This window comes from Stegodyphus dumicola, chromosome 1 (genome assembly GCF_044657685.1).
Source record: "Stegodyphus dumicola isolate Sdum_Otavi_A_Nest chromosome 1, ASM4465768v1".
In the NCBI taxonomy this organism is placed as follows: domain Eukaryota; kingdom Metazoa; phylum Arthropoda; class Arachnida; order Araneae; family Eresidae; genus Stegodyphus; species Stegodyphus dumicola.
In genome coordinates this window covers 126,126,488-126,153,932 of record NC_140768.1, presented here as the reverse complement: position 1 = coordinate 126,153,932, position 27,445 = coordinate 126,126,488, and the positions used below count along the sequence as shown (strand labels likewise).

The 27,445-nt window shown below is 33.7% G+C and overlaps 1 protein-coding gene across 1 annotated transcript; it reads left to right on the top strand.

Annotated features, from left to right (window-relative positions):
- The first annotated feature begins 13,084 nt into the window (after positions 1 to 13,084).
- Positions 13,085 to 26,998, top strand: LOC118186800 (uncharacterized). The gene is made up of 3 exons (XM_035356950.2): positions 13,085 to 13,229; positions 23,028 to 23,207; positions 26,757 to 26,998. Exons 1-3 carry the CDS (start codon positions 13,149 to 13,151, stop codon positions 26,853 to 26,855), a joined length of 360 nt encoding a protein of 119 aa, XP_035212841.1. The 5' UTR covers positions 13,085 to 13,148; the 3' UTR covers positions 26,856 to 26,998.
- The last annotated feature ends 447 nt before the right edge of the window (positions 26,999 to 27,445 follow it).

Genomic DNA, 27,445 nt, shown 5'->3' with positions numbered 1-27,445 from the left:
AATTTAAAATTATTTTACAATATTGCTTTTGAACTGAATTTTATGGTTTAAGTGCGAAGAACATAATATTTAATAAATAAAGGTAACACACAAAATGTGAAAAATAACGTCCCTTTAGACGTAATTTAAAATCTGAAACCTTTCAGAATTTTTTTTTATTTGTGTTAATAATTTCTTTTTTCATGTTGTTAAAAAATATTCTGGCCCGTTAGTTGTGTGCAGTTCATGCATTCCGGCGCCGATGCAATTTGAGTTTGACGCCCCAGCTCTACAACAAGGATTCCCCAACTTTTTCTTCCATCGACACTTTTCAAAAGAATGGTTTTCTTCAACGAACCCTTATAATTTTTTCCATAATATACAATATACAATATAATCATGATACAAATAATTTCACATAAATAACTTAAAGGTTACCGTTAGTTAAGAACATGCACACAATTTTGAAAAAAAAAAAAAAAAAAAAAATCAGATTGATGTTTATTTATTTATTTTTTTTTAATTTTACAAATATAAACAAGAACTCAGAAGCAAAATCCCATATACTAATGGCAATTCATTTTGTGATAAAGCTCGATTTTAATGAATGGGATGGCTGCGCTTAATGTATGGTTGTTTACGTTTTACTACTCGGTATAAAATTGCTTAATTTAATTTTTAAATCATCTCGTTCAAAAATATTCAACGTGTTTCTTGCTTTTCATACCAGTTCTGTGTTTCCCGCATTACCACTTCCTTGTATTACAAAGTAAAGGAAGTATTGTAATAGCGAAAAACTTCGGTTATTAGATTTTACCATAAATATCCATGTTGACAGTTCCCGAATCGCTTTCGACTGTTTTCTTTTACGATGTCCGTACATAAGGATAGAATCAAGGACTTTTTATCACAAAATGAATTGTAAAATGGATTTAAAATAGACTTTACGTATGTATCTCGCATAACTGAAAAGCGATTAGCCGTAGATCGTTGAACTTTTATATATTGGAATGCTGTAACATCCAGTAGTGCACATCCCTGTTTGATTGCAGTCGACAGCACCAAAACATATTTATACCTATCTTACAAGGCCTTAATTTTCGCAATTGTGTGTTTAAATGTTTTAAATGACGAAAATATGCATGTTTTGGAAAAGTCAGATTAAAAAAAAGGAAAAATAATAATTTTCGACGAATAGCGAAATCTAACTTTAAATGCGGTCCAATACTTACATTTGGAAAAGTTTTCTACTCATTATTAAAAAATAAAAACGCAAAAAATTTGACTTTTGTACAACAAAAATTGAGCAGGATATTTGATTTTAGAGTTTGCAGTTTTTGATGTCATTTTCTGCTTGCCTTGATGGATAAGTTGATTAACTTAGAATAATTCGAGGAAGTACGTTTAAATGGAGTACAGCAAAAAATGCGCATAATTTAAGAGATCGTACAGATGGTAAGTCATGTGGTGTCTACATCAGTTTTTTATTATCCCCTTACATTTTATTTTTTTAGCTGAAGTGCTTGTTAATATTTGCCCATAAATAACTTAAAGATAACAATTAAATTAAGAATGTAAGCAAACGTTTTGGGAAAAAAAGAAAACCCCTAAAATTTAGTGTACTGAAGAAATAATAATAGAAAATACTATGACGACCACCTCCATACAATAACCATGCCTGAATGTTATTTGCATTTCTCAAAAAATATATGCAAATATCCATATAGAAATATTGTCACGAATTTCCCTGTTGAAGTAAGACAGCTTCTCCGCAAAGCGGGTTAGGTTTTTTCAGAAAGTGGTAAAGAAAGATATGGTTTCCAGATTTGGGACGACATCGCCCATTTGGCGATATGTCATGGACAGAACAAGAACATTCTAGAACGAATTATTACCGGTTTTCCCGAGAATGTTCTCGAAGGCAGGTCAAAAGTTATATATACTCCGGCTGTACGCGGAGTATCGACAATATGCTGAGTTCAGTAGTAGTGTCTTGAGTTCAGAGATCAGTTCAAGAGCGATCGTCCGAGTCGGGAGCTGTACTTTAGTGCTTTGCCATGAAGCTGTCTTCACCGTTATAGCTTGATGGCCTGAAGGCTCTGTTGCTGACTGTTTCAGAGTGTTTGTCAGAGTTTTCGACGATTGTAACGCGTCTTTGGAACTAACCTGTGTAATACTGACGAATAAACTGTGTTTTGATTTTTCATCAAATATTGCCATCAATCACTCCAAATCCACGAACCAGTAGAACGGAATAACTGGTGTCAAGGGTGGGGTTTGCGAGTGAATGCCAGTGACCCGTCTGCAGGGGGAAAGTCAGGGAGGAGGAAATAGACTTATTAGCCGACATGAAAACCAGACAAGAAGAGATGAATGCTGCGATGAAGGTTGGACAAAAAAAGTTAGTGAACGAAATAAAATCGTGGAAAGAAGAAATAAAATTTGAACAAAAAAAAAAAAAAAAAAAAAAAAAAAAAAAAGCTGCAAGAGCAAGTGCAACGGATGGTAGAGAAGCAAAAGGAGATTAAAAAATTTTCACCTGGCGGTCGAGATATTTCCAGCACTTTCTGCTTCTCGAAATTACTGGATGGCATATGAGGGCTAAACATAAGTTGCAGAACATCAGTTACAGTTATTCAAATACTATACCTATTACAGTGATACAGGGACCGGACCAAAACGTCGCAAAGTTTGGCGACTTTTGGTGATTTCTCGTTAAATTTGACGACGAAAATTAGTCGCCAAAAACCGTTGCCAGTTTGGCGATATCTCGCCAAATTGCCGAAATAAAAATTTACTTAATGGTAAACAGACTTGCGCGTGTATTCTTATTTTCTGTATTCTGGCACAGCATTCTCTCTCTATAGTTTCATGTCAAATTATGCAGATGAATACAATAATTTCACATAAAATTTCACCAAAATTATCCATATGCAGTGGGTTATCGGTTAACGGACAGTTGGGGACTGCCAACAAATCGGATAACGAACACTTTCAGGAAAGATTTTTGTGTTCGGACAACAAATACATATTCGGATAACGAACTAAAACGAATTCTAACGAATACTTCTCGGCTCTCGGAGCATAATGTGCAGGGTTGCCAAACCCAACGGACCAAAAATCGTTTTTCATCTCTCTTGAATTATATTGCTCACCTATTAAACTTCAAAGTTCTATATTGGAGTTTTTTTTTTTTTTTTTTTCTTTTTCATTAGAATATTTATAGCCAAAGTAGACCATCTAACGAGGATGACATAGAAGAGCTCATAATGGAACATGAAGATGAACTGATGACAGAAGAACTCCAAGAAATCTTGAATGAAAAATACCAAGAAACACAGCGAAATGTATCTCCTTCTGAAAAAGAGGAAGACGAAAGAGAACCAATGCCGACAATCTGCCATTAAAGTTCTTTTGAAGAAGTGGGAGGATGTTAGAGCAATGGTCTTAGAATGGCACCCAAATCAAGCTGATGTCAGTAGGGTTGGGGATCTTTATAACGACAATGCTACTAATCACTTCCGGAAAATCCTTAAAAAGACAGAAAACAAACGACATTAGGCATGTTCTTTAATGCCCAATAAACAAAAAATGAAAAGAACTGGTTAATCTGCAAGACTATGAATTATTTTTTAATAAACTTACTAAGAAATTATACATTTTTCTTAAATTTAATTTTTAAGTTCACCAGAACGAATTAATCGATTTCAGAAAAAAAAAAAAAAAAAAAAAAAAATCCTATGGTAAATCGATGATTGGTTAACGAACAATTCGGATTGCGAACATAGTTTTGTAACATATTATGTTCGTTAACCGATCATTCACTGCATATACAAAATTAGTAACAGAATAAGAAACTTAATAATACGCAAAATGTAATAATATTGTGACAAAACAGGTTTTCAAAAATTTAAGTGACTCAACAAATACAGATTCTTCACCCCATAGTTTGGCAAATACTGAAATATCTTTTAACATACAATTGCGTGCATTTGTTGCGTGTATATGGGTTCGTAATGGATTGAATGCAGACAACAATCAATCTTAGATTGACAAAATTTATTTTTGCAAAAGAAACACTTTACACTTACAAATGGTTGCCGAGTTTGGCGATTTCTCGCCAAATTTGCCTACAAAAGATAGTCGCCAAATTCTCGCTCTCTCGCCAATTTAGCGCAATTGCCATTTGCCTCAAATGTTAAATAGACTTGTCCCTGTAATCTAATTTTTTGGCATAACTTCACTCGCTCAAGCATTTCGTGTTACTTTAAACAAAGCATACTACAGTTTCGCTAAAATTTGTAGAGACATTAGGTATTTTTTGGAAGCAGGCAAGATGAAAATGAGCGATCGCCTTCGCCGGCAATAGAACCACGGACCTCTGGAATACCGCCCCAGCGTGCAGAACCACTACACCACGAAGGAACGCTAGGAAGGCGAGAGAAATAGTTTATAAATTAATTACATATATACAAAATTCGTAACAATATATATTATTTGATTCTGTATCTCGCTTTTAGTGTTATGTGATCTTCCACAGAATTAGTATAATAATTTTATATAAATAAAATCTATAACATTTAGGTAAGTATACATGTATTCTTCGATGTGAAAAAAAGCTTAATTGTTAACTCTTGTATTCTTTAAATTCCATCTTTGTGAATAAGAATGAATATAATCGCACTCATATACACGTAATTCTAAGTCTATATTAAATAACTGATTTATCAGAATTAAATATCTATTGTAAAGAATACAAAACTACCATTCAAAAAGTGCTGAGTGTCCCATCTATTTATATCATCAAATGAAATTTATATGATGCAGTATTTAGCAGCGTAAATAAATCTTCTACAAAACCTTATGTAAAATCACTCTCAATTTTCTTCTATTTTACGATCATTCAAAGTAAGTGCTTACAAAACATATAGCAACATGGTATACAAACAGTTTTACCTACTTTATTATCTATACAAATAAAAAAATTTACTATAGGAAATGGTAACTGCTGTTCCTGGAATACAAGTAATGTATAACTAATGTAATAAAATAATGTTTAAATGCTACCTGAACAACATTTGAAAGTAATGCTAAAATAGTGCCTCTTACAAAACTCATGATCTGAAAAGGCTTTGACAAATGTGTCAATGCCAAAGGTGATCATCTTAAGGATCCTACGTATTTAAACCCAGTGGTACTTGGTAGAAGTATTAAAAGGTACCAAATCTACCAAGAGAAAGCATCCCAGACCATCGCTGAGACGCCGTGCTCCATTTACAATTACAACTTCCCTGGCTTCATGGACGTCATATACTTAGCTTATCATCAACGTAACGCAAAAAAACTTGGAATCAAATTTCCAGTCCTCATGATGCTACTCCTAGAAGAAGAAGTAAAGGACATCTAGAAGAAGTAAAGGTTCTCCAAAGCAAAAGTGGCTCCGCCATATCGAGGAGACACATTTTGTAAATTCCTGAAGCTTATTTTATAAGGACAATTCATCCATCCGAAAACGCAAATTTACATTCAATTCATTTCAACTCCAACTGGATTTAAAAAATCTGATGGACAGAATTTAAACAACACTTGAAAACAGAGGGCAGCAATGAAAGATGATATCCTTTGATTTAAAAATTGAATATTGTTAGCTAATGAACGACAGCTAAAAAAGTGGAAATTAAAAAACTGAAAAATTCGGCATATTATTCTAAAAATACAGAAAAGCTTTTACTTGTATGTACTATTAACTATTTTATCGTCTTTGCAATGATACATAAACCCTTCGATATTTAATTTGAAGTATAAATGAACGTATGTGGGAAAAAATAAAAGTTCAGCACTAAATATGAAAAAAAATTCCATTTCGCATTTTAAAAATTTTCCTGTGGAATATTTTCTGGCAAACTGTTTGCTACTCGAAGTGAAAATAACAGTTAATTGATGGAGACGGAGGTATTATGGAATATATCTTAACACTGTCGAGGATTGAGAAGGAGTTCATCAGTTAACCATTTGTGTTTCAGAAAGACGATGCTTTCTGTCATAAATTCCACAATGTTAAGGAAAGGTTATCCTACAATAGACTGCGGAATATTCTTAAATAGATTGTAATTAAAAAGGAGCCTTGGACCAAAGCTAAATTAAAGGCAAATGTACTTATATTTTGGCTTAAAATTGCATCCAATAACTTCGAAACATTAATACTTTCAATACTAAAGTGAATACAATTTCGGGATATAAAGATGATACAAGTAAATATTAATCAATGTGGTATTATTTCTATTATTGCTATTTAAAAACATAGGAAGTCCAATGTTTTTATCCTAGCATCAGTTTCCAAAAACTTAATTTTGCAAAACTAATTTTATGTTTCGCTAAGAGGTTCGTTCATCTTGAAGGAAACCTCTTACAGATATTGTTTTTAGTTCTCAGATTTGAAATCCTGGCAAAATAGCTTATTAAGTTTTGTCCCTTCAAGGAAATAATTGCGGCAAGACTCATGCTCAAGCGATGGATTGAAAACACACGTAGTTACATTTTGAATAATTAAGCCTTTTTTTCGTATTAAATTAGAGCAGTCTGTAAGTGTCGTTAATATATGATGAAACAATATCATAAAAATCTTTTCTTAATATTTGGCTTTGCCATTTCGAACAGCTCAATTCAAATATAAGATGTTATGTTTTACATCTCTAATTTCTGGAATAGGGATTACTTATATAAACTAGTAAGCCTATTCGTTAGTTTAAATTTGTTGCAGGTGTCAGACTTAAGTTTGGTTGCTAAGCTTAGTTTGCAAGTCCTTTTTAATCTTAAAATTTTTACAATTTTGAACATTTAAATTTTATCTTTCTTAAACGCAAGATGTTAGATTTCAGTCTGAAGTTTGCAGATTGCAGTTTTCTGCTTAAAACTTAATAGTTATCATACTACCGCTTATAGGATGAATTGCAAAAAAATTTTTGAAGTAGGCACATTTATCCGGTAATAAATAACCCACATACAAAAGTTATATTTTTAAGTAAAATATAATTATAAATATAAATGTCATAAACACAGGGTTAAAAATAAATTGCAATGATAATTTTTAAAAAAATCTCAAAGGCTCAGATTTTAACGGACGCCCAGAAGGATTTGTTAAGGATTTTCTATGCTCTCGCTGAGCTCGCAGTCCTCCAGATAACTGTTACACTCACTCCTGCAAACCCATTTTCTCTTGTCTTCTTAGCTTTACCAATCATTTTCATCATTATCATTTTATTTTAGCATCATTTTCTTCGCATTTACGCCACATACACTTCAACAACAAAATTACAAAATCTTGAAAAACAACATGTGTTTAAAATAGCATGAAGTGCTAAATGTTGGGGTAATTTTTTCTATTTTATTCAGTCTTTTCTGAGTTTATCATATCAATATACAGTTTTCTTAGTAAGATGAGCAAAACATTTCTTAGTAGAAAGCAAACTGTTTTTCGTTTTTTCATTATTAACATTTTGTGCGTTAAATTTATGAAAAAAATTTCATTTTTTCGTATTTACGCCACATAAGATTCAGTTGAGTATCAAAATCACAAAATATTTAAAAACAGCATTCCGATATACAGTCCCGCGCGCTGGAGATAACAATATATGTGTTAATTCGTACAATGATGCCATTACTCGCTTTCAAAGCGTTCAGTTTGTTAAAAGTTTTATTTAAAATATGAAATATAAAATTCGGGCTTCCAGGTGCTCATGTTCAGGTGGAGGACTACGTTATTCAAAATTTGAAGGCCTTAGGTACACCGCCACAAAGCGAGAAACATGCACACATTCATGCAGATTCTTCATTATTTAATTTCTTTAAAAGCAATAAGGAGCGATAATATTTCGTAGCAATAATCTGAAAAGTGATACACCTTGAAGTCCTGTTTCGAAATTAATAGCCCAATCGGTCTAACGCCCTTTGGGCTAAAATATAAATATGTATCATACAAAACGTAAGCATTTAAAGACATTAAAAAGTACTGAAAGGTATCAAATCGCATCATTTTTACCAGCTGCATGAAGAATTATTATAAAATTCCTTCATTGTGCCGATGATTACAATTAATTAAGGTTAATATAATTTTATTTACTTAGCTAAAGAAACTTAGGCGATATTTTTAAGTATTCTTTTTTCTTCATTCATAAAATGTATAAATAACGCATTAACCGTAGTACGCACGATTTGTAATGTGACAACTCGTAAAAGGTTTTCAATTAACTTCAAAGTTTCAAAGGTTTCTTGCCAGGAAGTTGTAGGTGGTTATACTGGAAAATACAGTTCTCGAAAAAGTATATAAACCAGAGAAATAAACCTTGTCGACACTTCACTTGCTTTGCATTCATTGCAGCTGATAAGAATAAGAAAGAATTTAGAGGTTTTGTATTTTTCATATTTCTTCATGTTTATAAAGTATGATTTGTAATATTTTTGCTGAATCGCCTGTTATAGGTAGAATATTTACTGTATTTTATGTAAATTCAATATCTGTTTCCTTAATTCCCTTGATTTCATGTAAACGTACATAATTTTACAAGATGCTTATGCTTTTATTTCTGTAAAATTTCAGCAGAATTCGTATTTAATATGACTTCTGAAAATAACTATTTCATATATGAATTTGATATAATTATGAAACCAGTTTATGATGCTAACCAAATTTTCTTTAAAAATGTATGTTCTTTTCCCCTTTCAAGTTGGAGTCTGAGATAGAATATATATATATATATATATATATATGTAATTTGACTGAAACGTTTTGGGACTAATTCTGTTATTCAGAATCGGATAACTTTATGGGTACTGTATTTTTTATTTCATTTCGAGCTTGAGTCCTTCACACTGAATGACACATTTCACATCGTTTTATAAACGCAAAACAGGCATTTTTGTGACATCTTCTTTATGCTAACGTGGTGTTTACCGCTTCCTCATTTGAAGATAATTTCTGACGGCGTAATTGCCTTTTCAAAACTGAGATCGCCTCCAAAATCCCATATCGCTAAAACTAGACTATATGCAGGGTATTCTAGTGTTGTCAAATTAGTGTGCAGGTTTAGTTTACTTGATTATGGCAAAACACTCCAGGGCTACGTGCCTAAGGGTAGGGATGCCTTCGTGCAGTAATTTCTAAGGGAAACTGGCTCGTCTACACGTTACATGTTAGGAAAACCGCGAAAACACCCATGCAGTCAGCCCGTTCGCGAGATTCGAAACTCAGACCGAACTAGCAGTGTTCAGCGACTTCACCGCTCAGCCGCTTGTGAAAGATCACTGTGCAGAATTCATACCCTTCTAAGATGTGAGGCTGTATACAACATTAGACACTTTATTTTGGAGTAGGAGACATTAAAAATGTGCAATAGCCTCCCCGAAATTCGAATTCTAGTCGTCAGCTGGATGGGATTTCCAATTACACCCTGTGAGCAGACAGAAAACAAACACCTCATAAGGTGACCAATAACATACATACCGGCAAAAATAAGTCCATTGCTAGATATTCCAGTCCTTTCACTATATGAGGTAGGACCCAAGTTTCTCATAACACAGATTATTTTCAGGAAATCCTGTTTAATTCCCAGCGTCCTATACATTTTCAGATACCCTAACAATTTAGTAACTTTATAAGGTTTTTATGTTAACTCATAAAGTGTTTCTTCCGCCTTCCTAGCATGCCTTCATAGTGTAGTGGTCTGCACGCTGGGCGCGTATTCCAGAGCTCCGTGGTTCGATTCCCGGCCACGGAGGTTTGCTCCTTTTTTTCATCTTTCCTGCTTACAAAAAAATCCTAATGTCTTTACAGTGGCGCCAGAACTAAAAGGGTGTTGGATGATGATTCTCCTCAACCAGAATTTGGCGATTGGGTCCCCTAAAAATCCCAGTCGCCCTTTAAAAGGGGGAGTATATAAGGTATTTCTCCTGCCTTCTTGGTGTTAGGAACACTCCACGAAGGCATGCCATTTTTAGAAACACCTCACGCTGGGCGCGTATTCCAGAAGTCCGTGGTTCGATTCCCGGCGAAGGAGCTGCATATTTTTCATCTTTCCTGCTTCTCAAAAAATCCTAATATCTCTACAAAACTCAGTTATTTTCTTAGTTTGCTTTTACTTTCATCAACTCTCACCAGAATGCGAATTAGTTAAAGTAGCTAAGAGTTCTTGAGTTTGAGAGAGAGCTTTTGGCAATCCATGCTGACTGCTGTTGTTCCCTTCAGCCTAAATTGGACTGATCGGTTTTGCGCAGCCGCTTCTGCTACGCGAATAAAACCCAGCCAAGGCTTAGTTAGGCGCGTGCTGATTTGTATTTCACATTAAAATTTGACTTAGACGTTCATTGTGAAATTCTATTTTTTCAAGTGTGTGAAATCAACCACTAAGTGGACTGATTAATAAATAGGTTTATTTTAAACCTTCACTTTGTGTTTGAGTGCTCTATAGTTAGAAAGCGGATGGAGCGATAAGTGGCCTGACTCTCTTTACTGTTCTAGCAAATTGGCATTTTAAGGTGTTGTAGAAATGTAATTTTTCATATCCTGAGAATGTCTTGTTTAAGTTGTTAAATCCCAGTCCCTGAACACGCGAAGATATTTTGAAGATGTTGATTCTCACATATTGAGAACTTCGTCATTTGGCATTCTCAGGATATTCAACTGCATTTCTTAGACTTCCGTCGTCAAGCATTCTCACAATATATTATATTCTGTATTTTTCTATGATTTAGGCTCTTCGAATTAGCTCGAACATGATCTGGGGGTGTACTGAGATGCAACATTAGCATTAGGATGCGTTAGTGTTATTCCGGGATGACCTGAGAATTTGGTAAGCAGGAGTTTGAATCCTCACGACATCCTGGACGTTATCGGAGGAACTTAATGCTGATGTGCTAGGTCTAGTGAGATATGACTAAGGAGGATGAGATTGGAGAATTAGGGACATACCAGCATGTTTTGAGGGTACCATGATCAACACCTACAGAATATCCTGAGAAATTTTTTGTGTTATGTGGGGTCTCACAAGTTGTGAGACACTCCTCAGCAAGAACAAGACACCATTACTCACCTTTGAAGTACACTGCTGCCCCCACCAAAAAAATGAGAGAATTATATATCTCCCATTCTACTGGGCCGATTGACGAAATTCAAATTGCATTTTTCATGTCTCGAAAACGCGATGTAGTCTATGTATTAAATTTATGTATAGCAATGTTCTAATATAGGTATTTTGACATAAAATCGGACCTTTTCTGAAATAACATACCATTTTTTTCCATATTTCGATTCTACAGTTCAAATTATGCCTACATTAAAAATTTTGTAAAATCTGGCGCGAAATTTACGGAGAAACACAAATATTTATCTTGGCGCCTTTTTTTCAGTTTGCGCCAAGAATAATTCACTTGGCGAACTTCTTAATATATAGCAACCTATTTTCCTTTGTAAACGAGCAGGAAAAAAGTCACAGCTCATTATTTCAAATAATTTTAACAAACTGCGTAAACCACATTTGGCGTTATTATCGCTTGTAACAAATATGACAAATTTTAAAACGCGGTAATACGTAAATTCACGTATATCCTAGGAAATTTTGAATAAAAATACTAATTCTTTGCAGGTATGTTTAGAAATACATCTACTTTAAGATGGTAAAATTTTTATATGTTATAATTCAAAATATTTTTCGAAAAATTTATAAAAATTATTTAAAAATTCAAATTTAAAAAATAAATCAGAAAAAAATGGGCGAATTTTATTTGGAATGAACCTAAATTTCGAATTCTGGAAGAAGGAATCAAGTAAGTTTAATAAAAAAGAGATAGTAACAAATATATATCAAATTCAATTAACATTGAGGAGCTAAAACTTTGACAGCTAATTTTTTAAAAACTACTCGAGCGGTTTTACAGAACTTGGCGTAATTAGAATCGTAGGATTGAAATATGGAAAAAAATTGGCAGGTCGTTTCAGAAAAAGTCCGATTTTGTGTCAAAATACCTATATTAGAACAATGCTATATATAAATCTAATACATATCCTAAGTCGCGCTTTTCAGACATCAAAAATGCAAGCTGAATTTCGTCAATCAGCCCACTAGAACGGGAGATATTGAACTGTCTCTTTTTTTTTGCTCAGTGTACATGGCCTTTATACGTACCTTATATAAATCGCGTTCGTTATTTTCGCAACTGGTGAGATATGTATGCTTTTCTAGTGCTGTGTTAATGATTTAAAGTTTTTTTGGTACTTTTCCGTTTTGCCGGCGCAAGTGATAAGGTCGCCAATAATGGTATAACCGATGCCAAACGGAATATTCTCGCTGCTAACCTTTCACGCCTCATTTTCAAAACAAGTCGCAGCTTTTTCTTATCAGATTGACTGTTTCTTTCAATACTGGCATATAATTACATATAATTTTTATCAGATATATCAGTTTTATGTCTAAGGCCATTTTCGGTAATTAAGTCAATTAGGATGCAATCACAGCTCTTACCCGAAGCCGAAAATATAGAAAAGGAAAGTCAAGGGTTAAATTCATCCATTCTAATGAGAATGCATTAGGGAAGTAAGGCATTGCAGTTTTACATAATTTCTGAGTAAGCTATTCGTACACATTGAAATATTTCTTGCATTTAAACTTGTGTTCCAAATTAAGATTTAACTTGAAATTAATGTAGATAGTTACTGAGAGCATTAGATTTTTGTAGAGTAGTTTACGTGAGATGAGATCGCTTGGGGTCACGTGATATGAACCGGAGAATTAGGATGTTGAACCATGAAAGCATAGTAAATTCTTAAATTAATGTCTTTTTACAAATTTATTGTCTTTATTTATTGGCTTTTTATAAAGTTTTAAGCGATATTAAAATGTTTATGCCTTCAAAAAAGAATTCTTAGAACTAAAATTTTTTAAATATTTTTTATGTGTATACTGTATGTTGTCGCCAATAAAGTCTGCTTGGCGAGATTTGCGCCGCCGAAACGGAAAAGTACCGTTTTTTTTTTTTTTTTTTTTTTTTTTTTCCTCCTTTTTAATTTCTAGTTACTTTTAAATGAAATTAATGTAACTATACTTTCCTTAATTTTTAGATCAAGATGTCTGAAATGGGAATTTTTATCCTTTGGAATTTGCTAGTTCTCTCTGCTGTTCATGCCACCATGCCTTCTTTGTTTCAGGGTATTATCGGTGGTACAGAAGACAAAGGGCGTGAAATTTTGGGGCATGTCTAAAGTAAGTTCAAAAGCTTCATTGTTTCTTGATAAAATTTCATTGTTCCCAACAAACTTTTGCTTATATTAATTTAATTAATAGGCCACGGCTTTTTTAATGGTTATTAGTTTGGATAACATTTAAAACTACTCGTGTACGTTCCCGTAACAATTAAATAAATATATAACATTAGGGAATACACAGTATTGTAAAACTGAACCGCAGTACTTATTTGGAAGCGAAAGCCTTTTTCTTTTCTTTCTATTTTTTAATCAGAAAATTTCTTTTCAGTTGGTTCTTGGAATACATTGACAGAGGCCCAGTAAGAAATAAGATATTAAACAAGTTGCTTGTAATTCCATAATATCTATACAAAATTGAATAATAACTATTAATTAATCTTACTCAACATAAGTAACCTGTTGATTTACTACATTTTCAAAATTAAATTTCTAACTTTTTTCAGTCTCATTTTCTATTTCAGACAAACTCCTACTACATTTATAATACTCCTACCCAGTAACTATTGAATTTTATAATAGGAAATTACAAATTTTCTTTAGATCAGCTACTCATGTTACCTGCATTAGCATCAATGGAAGTTGTGACGGTCATGACAATCTGTGCACAAGGTGTCCCAGAAAAAAGGCATTGTTACATGAGGTATTCGTGCTGTTAGAAGTAACAAAATGTCTTTCAAATGATTTTGGTACACCATTTTATTTTTCCCAAACTGTTTTGTTCGGGAGAAACGCGACTTAAAATCCTATGTGCCTAATCGGCTGACCGAATCAAGACGCACCCATAACTTATTCTTGGTATTTGTGCATCACTAGACGTAAAACCTATCAATTTCCTCCTCGGAACGCTTTGAAACAATCTGTATACCAGAAGTACTTTATCGCTAAGAATTCATTGCGCGCATTTCAATTAGCTGTTGACTACATTCATAAGATGCTTGACGTCATGACGCCAAGTATCACTGAATCCATAAGCCATTTCATAATTCAACAATGCAAAGCATTGACATCAATGGTCTGCAATCTGAACACTTACTGTATGATGCATTATGTTGGGACCCTAAAAATCCTCGATTGCGTTACAGTATTCCTTCATTCGGCTGCCTGGAGTCATACATGTTCTGAACGAATACTTATACCGCAATAATTTCCAATGATATTAACAGGGTTCGTACACATTTCTGCACACGGAAATTAAGTACTTTTAAGGATCATTAATGAAAAAAATTAAGGACCTTTAAGCAAATGGGAACTGAGCAAATTCAATTGAAGATATTATTTATGCCTGAATTTCCCTTTTGTAGTACCATTCTAAAAATAAAATAGATCCCTAAGTAGTACGCATTATTACTAAACATGAATTAATTAACATAATTGTTAATAAGTTTGAGAATAAAATAAACTTTATGCAATTAATCATCAAGTAGCATTAAATATTTTACACTTATAATTGTTGGTCATATTTGAAAGAAGATAAGTGACATTTACGTTTTACTAACAGTTAGCTTTATGTTGATTTTTTTTTTTTTTTTTTTTTTTTTTTTTTTTTTTTTTTTTAATGTCTCATTTTGTCACATACTTGGTCAGTCTAGAGGTTTAGTAAATAAGCAGGTAGATTTTATTTCAAACTGTTAAAATGAGAAGACCATAATCAGCATGATTCATAACAAAAGACAATGTTGTCACCGCTGCTGCTTGTCTACAGAGACTTGCTGATTAGAACAAATCTGAAAGGCCTGATGTAGGCAAGGTTGGCAAGTGTTGAAAGTTAGTCAGGTTCTGTTTCATGCAGTTAGTGTCGTAGCTTCGTATACAGTTCCAGGGGTTTTAAGCCAGTTAATATACTTTAAGTTTCCAATAAGCCTTTACAGCACCAGAGGTGATAACCTGTTTTGTATCATTTTAAGTAGATGCATAGAATATGTTTTACTTGAATGTTTACATTTTATCTTGTGACCACAGTGAGTATTAATGAAAGGCAATAACTCGCTTTATTATGTAGAGATAAATGTTAAGGGTAAGCAGTTAGTTATAAATAATTAAATTAGGTAGTTTTATAACCTTAGTAATTATGGATTTACATGACCACTATTAAATTTTAATATTTATCCGTCATTTTAATTTGAAGCCTTCTTGGCTAGTTTATATCGATTTCATTTTCTTTAAGCATCTTTTCTAACATTTAGAGATTTGTCTCAATGTACAAATCAATGCTCTCACTAGTTTCTGCGTCTTTATCTCCTAACTTGTCAACCTCTCCACAATGTACCTATAAGGGCTTAATTTATCTGGTAAAAGTTAAATATTCCAAAACTCCCGACAGGCGTGAAGCATATTATCGCTATGTCTGAAATTAACTACAGATCAGACAAAGATTTAAATAAGCCTCTCATTTAAAATGAGCTTAGAACATAAAGGTATGTTCTGGTGCTAACAAAATCAATTACAGCTCACGGTGACGCAATTAAACAAGAACAGTCAAATTCAAACTAATAATGTGGACTAATGGTCAGATTATACAATTTAATTTTAATTTAATCTGGCTCAATAACTCTATCATATGAGGAAATAGAAATGGAGAATTATAGTAAAGGTTGAAATTATAAACAATTGAGTCATTTACATAATAATAACTGCACATATCTTTGAAGAATAGTTTCCTTTATGTATTCATGCCCACTAGCGGCCGAGCGGTAAAGTCGCTGAACACTGGTGGTTCGAATCCCGCGAACGGGTTGGCTGCATGGGCGTTTTCGTGGTTTTCCCCATGTGTAACGTGTATACAAGCCAGTTTCCCTTAGAAAGTCCTCCACGAAGGCATCCCTCCCCTTAGGCAGATAGGCCTAGTGTGCTTTGTCGTAATTTAATAAACCAACCAAACCAAACCGTTATGTATTCAGTTTCTTTCTTCAACATGTTTCCCTTTCATTTTAGAATTTTTGGATTTAGTTAAAGATTTTTGTTATTTAAAAAACACTAAATGCATTTACAATGTACGGAAAAAGCGGTTAATTTTATTTCTTTAGTAATATGAACATTCAGAAGCAATATGAAATATATATAGTAAAGGCCGGTTAGGCTAATCTTTGGAATATGGTTGCAGGTAGTTTGGCGACATTTTGGTAAGGTGATAAAGGTTACTAACTAGGACTTCAGCAATAATCTGAGAAGTACACAGTTCCAGTCTCAGATTATTTTGGAGCGACTTTTATAATGGATAATTTAGAGGGGAAAGAAAATTAATGTAATTTCTTGCATATTTTATTTATTTTATACGTGCAAATGTTCATCCTTGGAAAGGGTATATGCAAGCTGAAGATATAAAAGGTTGCATAGTATACATTTTTTTTAGCGATCAGGTAATTTCATACATGTCCTTTTCACAAAATTTTTCTGCATTTTCGTGCAAAGTTTTCTATTTTATGAGAAAAATTTACATGTTTCATATATAAATTTGCCTTGTAAAAACAAATTTCTGTGCACGTTTGTTCCACTACTTTCCAGAAAATTCCGATCGTGATTTTAGCTAATGAGGATTTAGAAACAATTTCGCACCTAATCTTCGTCGTGATTAAGCACTTTTGTTCCATAAAAGTTCTAGCATAAGCGTAATTCGGTTAACAGATTGTTGGAAAAAATGTTGAGTAACAAAATGTCATCCAAAAAAAAAACTAGCAGGTTGCTGTAGCAGGGTTGGTCACCAAAAAAATCACCAAGTTACCATAATCCGAAGATTCACCCATTTTTAATTTCAAATACCAGTTACTGAAGTTTAGTAAAATGACATTATTTTTTTTAACATATACTATTGATTATCTATTTTAAAACCAACTTGGTTTGCAAAAACATTATTTAAAACGCTTTTGGTAAAACAAATAGGTTATTCAAAATTTTTGAAAATGTAATGTATTTAATAAAAGCATGAAAATAACGTAACATGCAATATTTCGTTGGCTATCCTTAAGCTTAAAATTATTTCATGTGCTTTGTCATTTTGTGCTAAATAAATAGTAAATATTGCATTAAAATTGCACATTGATACAAATTACTTCATTGAGATAATTCTTTCAAGTGATATAAAAAAGATCCGCAAATTATCATTATATTTCAGTTTCATTTTTCTTATATTTCCCCTAGATAAAAGGGGAAAAGATAAAGAATGAAAACTTATAAAATTATTCCATTATAAGTTGCACGCTGTGCGGTATGGTTGTCTAATTCTGAGCAGTAAATACCATCCAAATAAAGTGAGTTTTCCACACTGTGTATTTCTCGCTATATGTTTCAGAAATACATAATATGAAGTACTTGAGTAATCATTTCTTACAGTTTACTCCATTGATTAACTTTTGTGTACATATATGCCTATGCAAACTACACATATTTTACTATTAAGAGAAATACTTCCTCAAATTTTAATTTAGGGAGCATTATTCCTCCACCACGAAACAAAAATTCCAACTTCTTAAACTTTGCAGAAGCAATAGATATTCTGAATCAAATACACACATTTTTTTCCTTTTTATTAGGTTCAGCATTTGTGGCTGTAAAACATTAAAATGAAATTATACAGAGCTTTGAAAATGGTAGAATTTTCAAATACTTTATCATGCTGCAGATAGAAAGATAGCTTGAACAGAAAACACACTCACTTATGTTTTTAAAGCCATCTAAGGCATGTTTTTAAGCTCAGCTCTAGAAGCATATTACAATGCTCAGCAAGCCGATATTAACATTAATGAGCAAACTGATTGCGAGGTATTCTTATTACAGTCAAAAGTCGTTAATCCGGACTCGTCTTTGTTATTCTCCCTCCTTTCAGCATGCCTTCGTGATATAACGGTTAGCACACTCGTCGCGTATTCGAAAGGACAAGGTTCGAGTCCTTACGAGGGTATTTCTCATTTCCCATATCCTCTTGCTCGAAAATAACCTAATGACTCTACAGTGGCCCCGACCTAAAAGATGGTGGATGATGATTCTTCACCATCAGGATTTGGCGATTGGGTTCCCTAAGGTATTTTCTCCCTCCTTTTTGCATGCTTTCATGGTGTAATGGTAGTACACTCGGTGCGTATTCGAGAGGTCTAGGTTCGAGTCCCGGCGAAGGCATTGCTAATTTTTCACATCGCCCATATCAAAGAAATCCTGACAATCTACAACTGAATTGAATTATTTATATAAATATAAAACAGAGGGATTGCCATTGATTAGAATGAAGATATAAAATTATTTCTGAAAACATTTTTTAGAAATTTGAAATTTAGCTTTAAATATAAGTAACCTAATCTGAAGAGAAGGTGAAAATGTAATAAATTGATAAAAGAACTAATTTTGTAGGTGGGGGGGGGAATTCTTGTAGTAGAAATGAAAGAAGTGATATACGTTTTAATCTTACACATACACAAAAAAAAAAAAAAAAAAAAAAAAAAAACCGAGATATGTAAATTTAACGAGTTATCTTTTGACTTTCATTTTCTAATCAGTGAAAAATTAAAATTAATAAAATTTAAGCTATCCAAATGAAGAAGCTTATAATTTAGCATTTAAATACCTAAATTATATACAAATAAAAATTTCTTCACAACTTTCTAGCTTTAAAAACCAGTTATTTGAACAGTAAAACTGCTTTAAATCTTTTGAAGATAATTCTCTAATTACAGCATAGTTCAATCATAATGAAATTTTAAGCTGAAATAAGGCTAATATTCCCAGTTACTGTTGCTGATGGTAAGAGAAGCTTCTATAATCTTAAAATAATAAAAAATTATGAAACATCTTCATTTGGTCACAAAAAACTATCTATTATCTGTATAGAATATGAATTAAGCTATCAAATTCCTTCTGGAAAAAATATTGATGATTTTGTTCTATAAAGGTAAGGAGAATTAAATTATATACAGTCAAAAGTCGTTAATCCAGACTCGTCGGGACTTCGGCGATTCCGGATTATAGATCATCAGTTTAAATCTGGTAAGATGGCATGCAGAAATTATAAAATTAAAAATATGAAATCGTAATTTATGAAATAAAGAACAATTATGATCTAAAGGGTATCAAAATTTACAAAAAAAAAAAAAAAAAAAAAAGCTTAATATTTATTTGTTTACTTTATTAAACATTTCTTTCAATGTAAGTTGTTTAAGTTGCTTCGTTTTATGTGATAACACTTTCTCTTTAATTCTATAAACTGACATAATTTCTTGTTCAGTTACAAAGTTCCGCTGTTCAAGTCCTATAATTGCTGTGTCGAGAATACCGACTAATTTGTCAATCGAAATTTTTTCGTTTTCAATAACCTCTGTTACTTTAATCGCTATCGGAAGCGAATTATAATGACGAGGCATTTGATTTAAATCATATCAAAGACGGAGTATATCGAAATGAAATACTACATTTAGTAAGCAATTATAAGCCAAATAAAATAAAAACATCTGCCCTGAAGATAAGGATAGTGCTGACAGATCAACTTCCAATTCATTGCGCGCTCGCCGGGCGTTAAAGATAAACAAAGTTTAGATAAATAAACGTTAAAGCATCATACTTGCCAACCTATGACACTCAAAAATCAGGAGATTTTTCACAATGTTAAAAAGACTTTTTAAATGATAAAAAATAGTTACTAAGTCTTAAATGCAAGCAAAACAAAAATACCTTAGACATAAAAAACATTTTTATTACTTTCATCGTTAAAAAAAAAAAAAAAAAAAAAAAAAAGGCACTTTAATCAATTTTCATACAAATGTTATGGACAGTGGCAGATTTTGCTCTCGTTAAGAAAGAAACTTCATAATTTTGTTCATAGCAATTGCCACGTAGGCCTGCTTTCGCTAATAAAAGTTTTTCTAATGTGTCATCACTAATATTAGATCTAAATTTAGTCCTCGCTTTCGCAACAACACTGAAAATCCTCTCACACTCTGCATTACTATGGGGAACTGTCAAGATGGCCAACATAATTCTAGAGAGTTCACTATATTTTAAAATTCCATCAGCACCTTTCAATTTTCCAATTAACCTCCACTGGGTGTCAATCCTAGCTGATTTTATAACTTCATCCAAGTTTTCTAATTGTAAACTGCAAAATTGCGACTGCAGTATATCAGTAGCAACATCAATATCATCATCTTTCATGACTAAACGAAGTAACACAGGAAATCTGTTCAAAAAGTACCTTATATAAAAAAAAAAAAGATGCATTTGCTAGAGCAGAAACATCAGCAACTTTAGCATGCAAAATCACTTCATCGTTGACTGGAAATTTATGTAGTGTGTAATCACATACTCGACAGAAGTAACTTCTAACATGAAGATAAAACTTATTTTTGTCTTCTTCTGAAAGTTCTTCCACTACTTTTGTAGTTGCAGCTCCTATTACCAAATCTTCATCTTCCTTCTGATTTTCTGTTTCACCATAAATCACATCATATATAGAATTACAAGACAAAACACAGACTGGTTTTACAAACTTTGATAAAATGTCTTTAAACAGATCATAAATCATTGATTGCAAAACATGAATTAATGGAATTCTGCTTTGTATAATTGTGTTCAGAACATCGAATGATGGCAAAATGAATTGTAAAAAAAAAAAAAAAAAAGCAAAAAGCTTTGTTAAGGTCCGAAGAAAAAAACATAAATATTCATTCTTCACAAGATAAACTTACAGTAATCGGAAAATGTTTCGTGTGTTGAGCAATTTTTTTTTATTTTTATTTTGAGAGAAATTTGTATCAGCTTTACGCTTATATTTTGCAGTATTATTTTGAGAACTGCCAGTTGAATTGCTGAATGATGCAGAAATTACAAAAAAATCAAAATTTTTCTCATTTCAGTATTATGCAGCTGTTGGAACTGTTTCAATTTTTCCTTTCTTTTAGAACTCCTTTCAAGATAATAATAAATATCAACAATGTGTTCATCCACATTTAATGGTAAAGAAGCTGCCCCTTTTTCAGCTGCTAAATTTAAGAGGTGACAGGTGCACCTCATAATCTGCAAATCTGAATTTGCCTTTCTTAAGATGCCTGCAACACCAGTCTTCAAGCCTACCATTACTGGTGCATTATCGGCACCAAGCGCTAAGCAATTATCCAGAGGGACTGCATTTTATTTTAAAGTTTTAATAATTAGCTGTGCTATATTAAAGCCTGTCGAATGTCCTTCTAAAGTGGGGACAGAAAGTAAACTGCACTCAATTTCTGAAGACTCTGGATTAAAAAAAGAAACAACAATTGGATACAGTTTTGAATTGGTATTATTGCTTCCATCCGTAGAGAGGCAGAACGGAGCTGTTTTAATGCAATCAATAACTGAAGATTTATTTTTCAAACCCATTTCTTTAACAATTGCACCTGTTTTGGTCCTTGCACTTGAGTACTTCTTAGCGATTTCACTATCGGGAAACATTTTTCTAAATAAAGCTGCAGCGTGATCCGATGCATTCAGTGGCAGGTTGTGCTCCAGTAAAAAGGCAGAGAACAGACATTCTGCATTAATCACTTTTTGGTCTTTTGTTTCCGAAAAAAAATTTAATTTTTCGTTTTTTCAAAACAACTCATGTTGTCCTTGTGTTTTTGTGTACGCACATGTTTGAGAACATCTGCCCTTCCACCAAGCGAAATCGAAAAATCGCAACGACAGATGGTACACCTCGCAAATTTATTACATTTCCTTGAAGAAATAATGGAAAAGGAAAGTCAACTGTGTACGATTTTTGAAACGTGCACGAGTATTTCACCTTTCTCGCAGACATATCAAAAGACGATAATTTCTAAAACTATTCCCTAAAGGCACGTATACTCACACAACTCAGGACAAGATGAACGAAATAGCGAAAGAACATCCAAAGAACGGCCAACGGCCTTGAGCTTGCTTTGTGCTCATTGGCTAATATATGCCAGATGACACGCAGTGGAGCTCGATGCCCATTGGGCAACTGGAGAACGACGTTTCTAGAAACGTATGCTGTCAATCACAATGCAGAAATTCTCATCTGATTCGCAAGGTTTCATTTTAGATATAATCTAGAGAAAATTCAGTTGCTTTCAGACGTCCAAAATCACTTTTTTTTTTTTTTTTTTTTTTTTTTTTTTGTTCACATAACGAAGTATTAAGCTAAGTTTCATAAAAATGGTGAGAAATATTAAGAATAAGAAAAAGTCGGGAGAAATATATTGTAAATCGGGTTGGCGGGAGAGCGGTCGAAAATCGGGAGAGTTGGCAACTCTGAGCTTAGATAAACAAAGGATATGCCTTTATCCATTATTTGCAGCAATTCCACTTTTTGTTTAATGGACTCCGAAACATACTTTCGCTTTGTAGATCCGTTACATATTAGTAAATATAAATCGGAAATTCTATTTTACATAATCGAATGTTCAAGCTTACTTTTATAAAATTGCTCTAATAGTCTGCAAAAAATAATAAGCCGGATCCAATTCGAAGATTAAGGAACAACGCAATCGGCTACATTAACTGAAATAGATAATTAGAGCTGAGCTTATACAATCCGTTATACATTAAACGCGCATTCGTAAACGTATTTTGCGCACACGCAAATTCGCAGCCGTAAAGGTCTTACGCGCATGCGTCGGGACACATGCGCAGAAAGTTTGTAGCTTTGAGGTCCGGATTATGGGTGTCCGAATTAACAACTTTTGACTGTACACATATTTCATAGGAAATTTACAAGTCTTATTTTTTTTTAATTTGAAATTACAAGTCGTTTAAAACTGACCATAGTGGAAGCAAATAAACTGTAACATGATGGCTACAACAATGAATTTTTTTCTTCTAGGATCATCCAATCAGAAAAGAACTTGAAAGAGATCCTGGCGTCCTTTTAGGTACCGTGCATGATCTTGATCTCTCAAAATTCAGAAGAGGAAATAACGAGAAAACATCAGGAATGCCAGAGATCTTCAGACGTAATTTAAGATCAGAAGAAGATGCTCAGTGCCACATACGCATACAAGAAGTAATTAGTTCTTACTTTCGTCTACTTCTCCTGAAATTGTTGTATTAAACACTCATATGCAAAATTAAGAAATCTGCACATCATGTCGAATTTCTGAAAACCTAATGGACAAAGCTTAATTGAATTTGGTATGAATATGCATTTAAAACAGGAAAGAACTGTACCATTCAAATGTCATTTTATATACACATGATTATCAGTAAAGTTCATAATGCAGGGAAGTCCCAAATCCACATCGTGATATCGAACTGAGTCTAACTGGCATTCTCTCACAATCAGACAGGTCTCACGGGATGACAGCATACTAGACAGGAGGCAGTTGAGAACTCTCTGTGGCAGTCTATCCCACTCCACCAACAAGATAGTCTCCAACTTCGAGATGGTTCTTGGAGGGGGATGACAATGTGAAATTGCTCTTTCAAGGGAATCCAATATATGGTCTGCATGGTTAAGATCAGGAGATTTAGCCAGCTAATCCATGCAGCAAATATACTCACTTTTTAAGTAATTGTTTACCTGCTGAGGCATATGTGGATGAAAGTTGTCCATTAACATGAATCCAGGACAACTGTACCCCTAAGAAGTCAAACATACAACTCTACGATCTTCTCATTATATCTCATAGCAACCAGAGAGCCTTTGGTAAACACATTCAAAGGTGTGCAGCCGTCCAACACAATGCTGTCGCTCAATCAGCTATTGCTACAAAATTTTTGGAAGCAGCTGCTATTTTCCTATATTTATGTTTTATGCACTCTACAAATTTTCTCATTTTCATCTAATTTTTTCTAAATAAGAACGACATTGCTATTGTGTTGGAAATTGTGCATAATAATAGTATTCAAGAAGTTACTTTCCTATGACAATTACTGATAATTGATTAACATTATTCTTTAATGATGAATATAATTCTTACTTATAATATTCTTTGATGCTGTAGACAATAGCCATCCTGAAATGGTATGGTGGTTAACAGAGTCTGACGCTAGCCCAAAACCAAAGTTGTCAGTTCGACTCTTGTGAAAGATTTAGATGGGTTATTTTGTCTTTCTTCCCTCCTTGCTGAAGCAGCATCAGTTAATCCCTGCGGTTCACTTTGAACTATGCTCTCGATTATGACTGCTAAAAGGGCAATGTATTTTGTCCTAATTTCCAATGAACATTTGTTTAATCAGCAAGTGTCTAACCATTAGAGGGGGAGAAGATATTACAGATTAGAAAAGAGAATAGACCGTGCACGAGCTCAATTTCTGAACTCGGACTTCTAGAGACATGTTATACTGATTATTACACCAGAAGTGGCATGAAAGTCTCAGTTTTTTACATTTACCCCACCTAAAAGAGAATAGAAGGAGGAACTCCAGGTAACTTTACTAGTTCTGTGATAGTTATTTTTCATCTATTTATTTCTGGTATCACTTGTCAGAAAGAGATTTTATAAAGCGTAATACAAGGGGTGATCAAATGAAAAGGTATGAAATGACACGGTGGGTACAAATGTAGACTTTATTCAAAATACACACCATAGGCCTGAGCACAACGATCCCACTGATGAACAAGCCGCAGGATTCCTTGTTCCCAGAATTCTTGTGACCGTGACGAGACCCAGTCCTCCACAGCGTCCTTGAGTACATCATCCGAGTTGAAGCGCTTTCCTTTCAGGTGTTCCTTCAGAGGACCAAACACATGGAAATCGCAGGGCGACATGTCCGGATTGTAGGGCGGATGGTACAACATCTCCTATTTGAACTTGGCCAGTTCCATGTGTGTGACTGGAGACGTGTGGACGCACATTATCATGGAGCAGAACCACACCCTCCGTGAGCAGCCCCGGTCTTTTGTTCTTGATGGACCTGCGTAGGCATCAGAGTGTCTCACAGTTAATGGTTTTTCTGTGCTCGAGGAATTCCACAAGTAGCAGACCTTGAACGTCGAAAAAGATGGTGAGCAAAACCTTGCCTGCTGACAGCACGGCTTTGAACTTTTTAGGGGGAGGTGACGATGCATGCTTCCACTGCATGCTGCTCCACTTTGTCTCTGGCTCGTAATGCTGGCACCAGGTCTCATCACCTGTGACGATCTGCTCCATGCAGCTGGGTCTTCCTGATACCGAAACAGATGTTACACAGTTCCTTTTGCTGGCTGGTGAGCTGCTTTGGAACCCAAGCGGCACACACCTTCCGATATCGCAACCTGTCGTGAACATTTGTTTACACGGTTCCATAGCTGACATCACCTTCACCGCCAACATTTGCAACGTGACACGCTGATCACTTCTCACTATGTCGTCCACCTTGTTGATGAGATTGCTCGTGATGATAGTGTTTGCCTGGCCTGGTCTTGGGTCATCACCCACACTCTCATGGCCTGCACGAAAACGGGCACTTCATTTTCCGACAGACCTGTCAGAAACTCATTTTCTCCCATAAACTGTCACCATCCGGCAATGAATAGCTGCCAGTTTCTCACCTTCCTCTGTCAGAAATCGGATAACACCTCGCTGCTCCTCAGTCATCGAATTTTACAATGCGAACCCCACTTTTGATAAGAGCCTCTGCTCTCTCCTGTGCATGCAGGCGCTTACACATGCTCCGATCGGGATGCAATTGGAGTCACCAAGATGTCTCGCTACATTTTCCCATGGCGGAATATGCAAATATTTAACTGTTACGTTTCAAACCTTTTCATTCGGTCACCCCTTGTATTATAGGAAATTCAGCACATGCCCTCACACTGAAGATAACAGAGATTTGCCAAATTATGTATACAGTAAAAATAATAATTTATCTGGGAAGAAAGTTTTGAATTTGTAAAAAGCAAAATTAGAATAAGTGCTGTGTATACTAATGAATATAAGAAGTGCTATGTGTACTCTTACTAATCTTAGCTACATTAAGAACAATGACTAGGATTTGCTTCTGCTAGCAATTTATCTTCCATGTAAAATACTGAATAGCTTTAATTTTGCAAATTAATCCAATAGCAAATAAAACCAACTTCACTCTACAAATCGAATGAACACAACTGTGAAACTTAAGTCTGCAACTTGCACCTTACAAAAACCAAGGATTCATTACTCACATATAAAGAATGGTTGACTTTGAATGATAAGTTTTCACTAAAGCTTGATCAAAAAGCTAAAAGACCGAAACAACATGCAATTTCACATGCAAAATTAAATTCCGATTTCTACGAGTCAACTTACAATACAAGCGTGAATATTGAAGGCAGCAGGAGACAAATATGCTATTGGCCACTAATATCCATGTCTTGACACCTATTGTGTCCTGTTAAGTGTTGTTCAAGGTCGAAATATTGAACGTTTGAATACTTCTGGATCTGAGTTGGAAAAGAGGAGAAAACGGTAGCAAAATACATGAAAATTTCAAATTAAAGCAGGCAGAGCATGTTAAGTTGGAAAGGAGAAGCATACGATAATTGAATACTAATTTGTTAACTTTAAAATTTCAATCTAAAGCAAGCATCTTAATGTTTCATGATTCATAAAAATTCATTATTTTCCTTGTTAAATAATTTTATCTTTTTCAGACAAAAACTTATCCAGGACATTGCATAAGAACGATGAATGGAATATCTGCATGTCAGAACGATGAATACATTGAAATCAATCACAATGAATGCAGTTAAGTGCACTGGCTAAAGATTCCTGATGTGGTACATCTTGAATGAAGTCTTTGATTTGCGATATGATGCATCATTTTCCTACTAGAGTACAAAAAATTAATGATTTTGATTATGATGTGTTTTCTGTAAGATATAATAAAGATATATCCACATATCTCTTTTCATCTTTACTGAAATTATTCTTATGTATTACTGATATATTTCCAGCAGTCCCTTAAATGCACTTGGGCATTATACCAAATTAGATTCAATATTGCAAGTTATAATTTATTAATATTTACTTTCATTCATTGTGTGCCGTTAAATGAGTATTTTACCAAATTCACTAACAAACAAATATTCAGTGCCATCCTAATGAATAAACATATGAGTAAAAGTTCATTGATATGAACAAACATTATGATTACTTCATTTATATGACTAAGCATTCAATGGGATTTATTTAAATAAACAAGAACCAACATACGAATACAAATCAATTCATATGATCAATTATGAATATTCACATGATCTTTATACAGTCAAATACCAAAAATCCACAAACCCCTAAAATCCATGTTGCCTCTCAAAATATAAACATTCAGTTTATAGGT